General features: G+C 49.4%; 1 protein-coding gene across 1 annotated transcript; it reads left to right on the forward strand.

Moving 5' to 3' along the window:
- Positions 1-4,651: 4,651 nt before the first annotated feature.
- Positions 4,652-8,751, forward strand: LOC124110084 (phospholipase A2, membrane associated). The gene is made up of 5 exons (XM_046469169.2): positions 4,652-4,846; positions 5,532-5,677; positions 5,888-6,032; positions 6,297-6,406; positions 8,298-8,751. Exons 2-5 carry the CDS (start codon positions 5,638-5,640, stop codon positions 8,438-8,440), a joined length of 438 nt encoding a protein of 145 aa, XP_046325125.1. The 5' UTR covers positions 4,652-4,846; positions 5,532-5,637; the 3' UTR covers positions 8,441-8,751.
- The last annotated feature ends 241 nt before the right edge of the window (positions 8,752-8,992 follow it).

Here is an 8,992-nt window from a genome sequence, read left to right on the forward strand (position 1 = left end):
CTTACAACATTCTAAAAAATTTCCAGCTTGCATCACTCAACCTTTCAAAATACCTCCCATAACTTCCAAAAAGCTCCAAAAGCTTCTGAGCCACATGACCTGGTGAGGCGCAGCAACAACCCCACTTCAAGGTATCAATTTCTGTCTTAGCTTTTTTGTTAATGTGACCAAAAGACCTAACAAGAACAAATTTATGTGGGAGCTCACAGTTTCACAAGTCTCAGTCTATAGATAGCTGACTCCGTTGCTCTGGGCTGGAGGAACATGGTGGTGGAAGGATGTGGCAGAGGAAATCAGCTAGGAACATGGGAATAGGAAGCAGAGAGAGAGAGAGACTGCTCTCACCACGGACAAAATATATACCCCAAAGGCACATCCCCAGTGACTCACCTCCACCAGCCACAGCTTACCTGCCTACAGTTACCACCCAGTTAACTCAATCACTTCACCTCTAAACCCTCTTGCATGGTCTCACACATGAGCTTTTAGGGAAACACCACAAACCTAAACCATAATATCTGTGAACATGGACAATTTGACTTCTTCCTTTCTAATTTGGATGCGCTTTATTTCTTTCCCTTGCCTAATTGCTCTTGCAAAGACTTACAACACCATATTAAATAAGAGTGGCAGGCGTGGACATCCTAGCCAGGCACAGTGGCACATGCCTGTAATCTGTAATCCCAGTGGCTCAGGAGGCTGAGGCAGGAGGATGGTACAAAGTCAGCCTCAGCAACAGTGAGACCCTGTCTCTAAATAACATACAAAATAGGGCTGGGGATGTGGCTCAGTGGTCCAGTGCCCCTGAGTTAAATCCCTGGTGTCAGGTCGATGGCGGTGACTTAGGAACAAAGCACCAAGCAGCTGGCGCACCCGAAAGAAGCATCAATCAGGCACCAATGGAACCGCCTGCCAATCAGTGAATCTCCTGGCCAATCCTGGGTCTCTTGGACATCCTTGTTTCAGATCTTATAGGAAACACTTTCAGCTTTTCCACATTTGGGCTTTTTATATAGAGACTTTAGTATTTTTTTAATATTTATTTTTTAGGTACAGATGGACACAACACAATGCCTTTATTATTATTATTTTTTTAATGTGGTGCTGAGGATGGAACCCGGGTCCCGCCCGTGCGAGGCGAGTGCTCCACCATTGAGCCACAATCCCAGCCTGAGTCTTTAGTATATTGAGGTGTGTACCTTCTATATATAATTTGTTGAGAGGTTTTATCACGAAATTATCAAATGCTTTTTGTGCATCTATTGAAATGATCCTGTGTTTCTGGTGAAATGTAACATTACATTTATTGATTGGCAAATGCTAAACCATCTTTCCTGCCTGTTGTTATCCTACTTGATCATAGGGTATCACATTTTTGATCTTCTGTTGGACTATATTTGCTAGTTATTGTTGAGAAGTTTTGCAAACTTGTTCATCTGAGAACATTCAGGTTTTCATCCACCTCACAGTTTCCTCTTCACTAATGCATAAGCCCCATGAGAGCAGGGAGTTTTGTTGTTCATTGATGTACAGGGCTTTGATTAGACCATGAACAAGGAGAAAGAATAAAGAGTCAAATCACAGACTTTGAGTTCCCAAAAAGATTGCTGAAAAGATGGGATGTGGAGAGGCACTGTCTGATTTTAAAAAGTCCTTGAGTGTCGGAGCACATCCAATGCCTGGACCAGTACCTGGGCCTTATCAATGGAGGGGGAGACGGTTCTGCCTATTGCACTTACAAGTGCGCCTAGGCTGGGATGCTGAATGCCAGGTGATGATGCACCCCAGGGCACAGGACCTCTGAACCCTGATGGAGGCTTAAAACCAGCCACTGCCTGAACAGAACAGCACTGGTGGGTGCACAGGTCTCACAGAGTTTGGGGGCTATGTTGTTTGCTATGGCGTTGTCCTAGGATCAAAGCTCCCCCACGTGAGTGGCTGAAAGGGCAGAAGGTTATAGCCTCACAGACCTGAAGGCAAAGGACAAAGATGTCCCACAGCTGGTTCTCTGTCATGTTCCTCACGACTAAATACTCAGGGTCACTCCAGGGGAACTGGGCTGCAGTAAATAATCACACAAGGGACAGAGATACCTTTTTCTTTGGGGTCCTGTGATGATCAGAGGAGCCCCTCCGACCTTAGGGGTCCACAGAAAGAGAAAGAGTGAGAGCATGTGATGAACATGAGGAGAAGCCATTCAAATGAGGCAAGGGGTCAGGTTTCTGGGGGTTGAGCCTAGCTTCATGATGTCTGCTGTCAACAGCAGGTTAACTGACATCTGGGAAGGCCACACTCAAAGGCAGAGCAAGAGAAGGGGACACACAAAGGGCGTTTCCATGAAACATTCTGTTCCAAACAGGGCAAAAGGGCAGGATTACAAAGGAACAGGTGAGTGTGGCTCAACCCAGGGGTGACTCGCCTACACCTGAAGAACACACGCCTTCAACTTCCTGGATTGGGACAATGTCAAGGTCACTAAAAAATGTAGTGACAGGTCAAAGCCTCTTGCTCCTGGATTGAAGGCGTGAATCATTCAGAGTGGCTCCCCACAGTTCTCTCCTAGGGCTGAGGTGGGGGTATCTGCTCCAGGACAGGCTCCTACCTTCTGGTGGTTTGCTGGTTCTTGGGAGCCTTGGCTTATGAAAGCACGACCCCATCTCCGCCTTCACCTTTAGATGGCATTCTCCCCATGCATGGGTCTCTGGGTCCAAATGTCCCCTCCTGTAAAGACACCAGTCATCTAGGATTAGGTTCCATACTAAAGACCTCATCTGAACTAATTGCATCTCTAATGACCCTCTTTCCAAATAAGGACACATTCTGTGACCTAAACTTAGGAAGTGGGAGAAGGTGGGAGGGACCAAAATCTAACCCAGCACACAGCTCTGGCTCTTGAGGTAGACCCCACTTTCAAGAGAAGAGCTGTCTGAATGGCTCTCAGGATCATTGAGGCAAGGCTACAGCAAGGGCTGGGCTCAACTATCAGTAGCTTAATACAGCGAGAGTTGACCTCTGGCTCACGCGGCTACTCCACACCCACAGAAGGCCGCAGAACTTCCCAGGACAGCAGCCCTCTGCGCTCTGACTCACTGACCCAGACTGCTTCTGCCTTCAGGATCCACAGGAGAGGAACAGAGAGGCCAGGAGTTGCTCCTGGTTTTCAACTGGTCTCAGCCTGGAAATGACCTTTCCCGCCAATGCTCATGTTTGAGCAGACTCAGGGCAAAGGTGGACACTAGGGGAATGTTCATAACAAACAAGCCTCGATGGCAGGGGCTTTTTGGGGATGTTTACTGAAGACCTTGGAAGCTGAATTCTCAGCATAGATTGGAGGGCAGGAAAAAAGATATGTGAAGGATTATGGAAAATAATATTCCTACAAGACAGCTCCCTGGGAAAAACAAAGGGACAGTGTGACTCAGGAGGAGGGAGGGAACTTAGCCAAACATTAAACCTCTCCCAGTACCTCCTTTCCCAGTAATAATGGGCCCTGGGGGAAAAGCAAACTTCCATCCCTTCCCTGGTCCATCCCCAGAATCTCCACCAAAAGCATTCACCCTTCCCAACCACAATGGCCAAGGGAGGGGGCGAATACTGAAAATCCGGGCCCTGGACTTTCTCCCTTTCCTGGAAGGAAAGTTCTAGGTAACAATGGGTCCCAGAGATAAGCAGTGAACCCCCAGCTGTGAGCTTTTCCCAATGACAAGTTTCAAACATTTTACAACTGCCTTCCTGAGTTAACATTTTAACCTGCACAACTCGGTCCCTGACTGTTCAAATCGCACATCTGCAGTCACCAATGATTAATTCGCCCTCATTGTAAACTATAAAACCCAGACTCCTTTGCACTCCAGAAAATGAGGCATTTCCCGTAACCAGAAAGTGAGCCCTTCCGTGCGGGATGGATGGATTTCACTGCAGAAAAAAGGAAAGCTGGCCTCTGCTTTCATCTCCTGCCTCCTTCATGTGGTCACCAGGCACTTACAATATTTACTTTAGGTAAATATTTATTTTAGCTAGAGTCACTGCATCCCCAAAGACAGAAGAATAAAGGATTGATACCCTCAGAAAGCATTAATTGACCCATTTCCAAAACAAGTGGAGACAGTGGTTTGGTGGGAACTTCAAGACAGCTTCTGGCTTCTCCTAGGTTTGGAAACTCAAGTGGGATGAGAGAAGGAGGAGAATACAGAGGAGGGTTCAGAGCAGGTGCAGGCTCTGGCTCCCCTTAGGGGGGAGGAGAATCCTCCCCATGCAACCCTTGCCCCAGGACCCCACGGGCAGGACTAGGGTAGAGTCTCTTCAAGTCTCAGGTGATTTGCATTGGTCCTGGAACTTTGCAGAGGCTTAGCATGTACTTCCTGGGAATGAATGATTGATTGATGAAATGAATGGAGAGCACTAAATGCCCTTTTTCTACTTCCCAATGCCACATTTAGCGTCCTATTCACTGTGCCTGCCATAGTACATGAACTTTGCCCATCCATGGGCAAAGTGGCTGCAGGAAGGTGACTGGTGGTCACACCCATGGCTGGTTATGGAAATTTACCCAGTCGGGAGCTAAGCCAAAGAAAAGGCTTCAACATGACTTGAAATTTAATCTGGCATCAGCTCATGACATGAAAGATTTTCCAGTCCTCAACTCTGTCTTGCCAGCTGATGAGGGGGAAATGAAGGGGATTACCCAGGCACATGGGCATTTTGGAGTCCACCAATTGGACACTCCCACCTCCACCCCGTGCCTCACCAACCCCCAACTTCCCAGAGGGTGCAGCTATTTAAGAGCAGCTGCATTCAGGAAAAACAAGAGTCATTTGGAGCTATCCAGTCCAGTATCTTCTGAGAGGTAAATACCCAGAAACTAATAGTCCATGGAAAGAATTAGAATCACTGCTCACTGGCTACTTTGAGAATGGCCGTGTTGTGTGATTGTATGTGTGCATGCGTGTGAGCTCACGTAGACATAAGCATGCCTGTGCACAATTTGGTAAGTAAAGGACAGCGTGTTGTGTGGTTTTTGTGAGCAGACTAAATAAAGAGACTGTGTGCACTACTTGGGTAGATGTGCACAGGCATCCATGTGCAAATAAGTGTGTGTGTGTGTGTGTGTGTGTGAGAGAGATTGAAAAAGTTTGCAGTGTGTTGCATTAGTTCTGGAGAGAATTATTGGGAATCAGATCAGATATTGGATGGAATTTCTGAGGCTTGAATTGAGCATGGGTATGTGGGTGAAATGTCTAATGGGGGGCACAACCTCTGACCTTAGGGATTTCCCAAATGGGTGCGTGAAGCTGGTTCAGTGTCTCAGGAATTCTCAGTCTGTTGAGGAACAGGGGGGTCTCATTCAGGTCTCATAGGGGGTCTCCATGGTCCGAGGGCCTGCACATGTGCAAAGCCATTCCACAGAGCTGTGGAGGGTGAGGAGGTGGTATTATGAGCGCACAGGCGGAGTCATGCTTGGGTACACTGGGTGCGACAGAGGTGTTCACCCTGGACTTACTGCAATGCAAGAGCAGGTCTGTACCCTCTAGGACAGTGAATTGGACAAGAGAATAGTGGCCAGGGCAGGAGCTAGGACCACCTAGGAGAGGAGCCCAGGCCAATCCATCTGCACTCGTCCTGCACAAATCTCTCAGCATGAGGACCCTCCTGGCACTGGCAGTGATTATGGTCTTTGGTAAGAGCTGACATTGATCTCAGCGCAGGGGGAGCCCCAGGGGGGAGGGGGGAGGAATACAAACCCTAAGTTTTCTTTCCTTTTGTAACAGTCCTCTCCCAGTGGGAATAGAATAGAGGCCATGGGGGCGGGGGAGAGAAGCAGAGAGAGACAAAAAGAGGACACAGGGCCTCACACCCCATCATTAGCTATTTATCAATTTCCTTTCAGGCCTAATGTGGGTTCAGGGGGATCTTTTTAACTTCAATTCCATGATCTCATCGGTGACAAAAAAGAATGGTGCAACCAATTATGGCGCCTATGGTTGCCACTGTGGCCTGGGTGGCAAAGGAACCCCCAAGGATGCAACGGATCGGTGAGGCCACCCCAGCCCTCCCTGCCCTGTGCTCACTTCTGGCCTCAGCAGGACTGAAGCTGGAAGGACAGAGCTGGTGCCCCATCGACACAAAGGTCCTGGGATATCCCAGCTGGACAGGCCGTCAGCGTGCTGCACCCTCTGCTCTAGACTATTCTATAGCCATTGTGTCTCTGCCTAGGATCAAGGGTGGGAGGGAGATGATGCGCCACCAGGGCCCCTGGAGCTGTAGGAAGGCAGCCCTAATGGTACAACCTCTACTAGATGCTGTGCCAGCCACGACTGTTGCTACAAGCGTCTGGAGAAACGTGGATGTGGCACAAAATTTCTGAGCTACAGGTTTAAATACCAAGCAGGCAAAGTCATCTGTGAAGGTAAGAAAGCCCTGTACCCAGTCCACTTTCCCTCTTTCATTTGTTCCCTGCCCACCATGCCAGGTACAGTGCTAGACACAAGAGATAGGGACACAGAGGGACATGGTCACTGCCTTGAGAAGAAAGCAAGAAAGCCAAGATCACAAAGTGATGTCACTGCAAGCAGTGACAGCCGAGCTATGCAGAGTCAGACGAGGGTAGGAGTATTCCCAGAAGAACAACAGTATAGCCAAGGAACCCAGGGGGCTGAAGGTCATTCTGTGCTGCCCAGTGAGCAAGGCAGGGGCTAGATCAACCAGACCTTTCAGGCCAGAGTGTCTTTACTTTTGTCCTAAAGCCACAGGGAGCTAATTAGCACCTTTGCACAGAAGCACATTTGCTTTTCAGAGGACTTACTCTGGGTGCAGGATGGATGGGGCCCAGGGAGCCAGCTATGGCAGACAAAAGAGCAACAGCCAGGCATAAAGCCCTGGTGGTCAGGATGGAAGGGGCGTGGAATGAAATCAAGAAGCAACTATATGATTTTGAGGAAGAATCAGCTTGGAGATGCCTGAGGAGGATATGGGGATAATGAGCTTTGGGGTGGGTATTTGTGCAGATGGTACCGTGGAGGTAAAGATCCCGGATGTTGTTCTGCTGGGTTGTAAGAGGAACTATTCTAATTAGAATACTCAGAGACTAGGGTCTCCAGACACCCTCCCTGGGCAATGGCCAGCAGCCAGCTGAGTATGAACACTTGCAGCTCAGTGTGGGGTACGGACTGGGGACATACTCAGATTTAGCAGAGGAGAACTGGAAGTTGGGTGTGCTCAATCAAGGCCTCTGAAGGAGGCCAGTGGATTTGACAGAAAGCAGGGAAAAGGACTGAGTGAGAAGGTCAAGGTGCCATTGAGGAGATGATTAACAGCAGCAGTTTAACAGAGGAGGCCACATTAGACGGACAGGGTTTCTCCAGACTGTGGGGCACGAAGGTTGTTCAGGACTTCAGGAGAAGGTGCTCTCCTTGAGCATGAGGGCGAAACCAGGTTAGAGTGGGTTAGGTATGGGTGGGAAGCAAAGTGGAGAGAGGAAGTGGAGGCACATACATGGAGAAAGCTTGAATCTGAAGGGGAGGATGGAGATGGGTGGCAGCCAGAAAGACTGCTTAGTGACCCCAGACAGTGGGTCCAGTGTAATTGGGAGAGGGCATAAACTCCCACCCATAACATGAATCATAAGATCAGAAATTGTCTCTTGCAATGGTGACCTCTCCATATGTATGTGAGCAGGTTTTAGGGCCCAGACACAAGATGCCCAAACCAGCACTGGTTCGGCTATTGGTGCTGCCTGACTCTCACAGTACGAATTCTCCCAACTGCAGTCAGGCCTGGGGCTGCTTTTCCCCATCGTCAGCTCTGCTGAGTTGGCAGGTCCCTACAATCCAAGTGTAGTCAAGACACATGCCGCAGCTCCAGGCACCTGGGCCTCACCCCAGCAGGCTTTCCCACTGTGCAATTCCCTTTTCCAAGGGAGGAAATGAATGCTTCCCAGAAGCCTCCAGCAGACTCGTGCTCATTGGCCAGACCAACGTTACCTGCTATTTAGAGACCAATCACTGTCAAGGAGAAAGGGGGGAACTGTCTTTCGCCAATGACAATCAACCCCATGATTGGAGGGGCTTTACTGCCCGCCAGAGAGTGGCCAATGGGAAGACCTGCGTCTTCTGGTGTGGTGTGCAGGGCTCTGTGTCTGCTATGGGCTGGAGCTAGCTCCCCCGGGCCAGGGACATGCCTCCCCATCTGTCAGCAATGTCGGGACGAGGAGCATCTGGAGGATTTGCGCGGTCCTCTCCCCCAAGAGAAGCCACAGACTATTAAACTCCCATCCGGTGTTTATTTTCTTGTAATTTCAGCAAACCAGGGCTACTGTAGGAGTCAGCTGTGTCAGTGTGATAAAACTGCTGCCTACTGTTTTGCTAAAAACCGGAAAACCTACAATAGGAAGTACCAGTTCTATCCCAATGTGCTGTGCCGTGGGAAGAAGCCCAGTTGCTGAGGCTCCTCTTCACCAAAGCCTGGCCAGCCAGTGCTGGTCCTCTTATCCAACACCCTCTCTCCCAGCCCCCACCAAGTTCCCTGCAATCCAGAAAACAGTCCCAGTCCATCCCAGGGGCAAGCTAGGAGCCCTTCTGTCCTGACCCAAACAAGAAGACCAAACCCGGGGGCACCTCTGCCCGGCCTCTTCCCCTGACTACCTGCACAGCTGAGTCCCCACTCCTGCCCTACCCTACCACCTCCGGCCCCCTGCTTAGCTCCCAGCTGCACACTCCTGGGAGTCATTTGTGAATAAACCAATTTGTCACCCAACTCTGTGTGCGTGCGTGTATGTGTGTTCACTCAGTATGAGAACACACTCTACCAGACAAATTGGTACATGGTAAATTCAAAGTATGGGCTCTAGAGTCAAGACTTTATGACTCCTCTACTCCACTACCCTGAGCATTGGTTCTCCCACCCAAATGGAGATGACAGTGTCCCTCCTGCCTGGGCAGGTTTGAGAATTAAGGGAGATACCAATTTTTAAAGGACTGGGCCCAGCCCATCTACT

The sequence above is a fragment of the Marmota monax genome, unplaced genomic scaffold (genome assembly GCF_021218885.2).
Source record: "Marmota monax isolate L192 unplaced genomic scaffold, Marmota_monax_Labrador192_F-V1.1 WCK01_AAM20220418_F8-fsc00008, whole genome shotgun sequence".
NCBI lineage: Eukaryota > Metazoa > Chordata > Mammalia > Rodentia > Sciuridae > Marmota > Marmota monax.

Bases quoted from the DNA above. Each gene is read 5' to 3' on its own strand.
- LOC124110084 (XM_046469169.2), top strand. From the start codon at position 5,638: ATGAGGACCCTCCTGGCACTGGCAGTGATTATGGTCTTTG. The intron at 6,033-6,296 runs GTGAGGCCACCC...AACCTCTACTAG, and splicing joins CCCAAGGATGCAACGGATCG to ATGCTGTGCCAGCCACGACT. The intron at 6,407-8,297 runs GTAAGAAAGCCC...TTGTAATTTCAG, and splicing joins AGGCAAAGTCATCTGTGAAG to CAAACCAGGGCTACTGTAGG.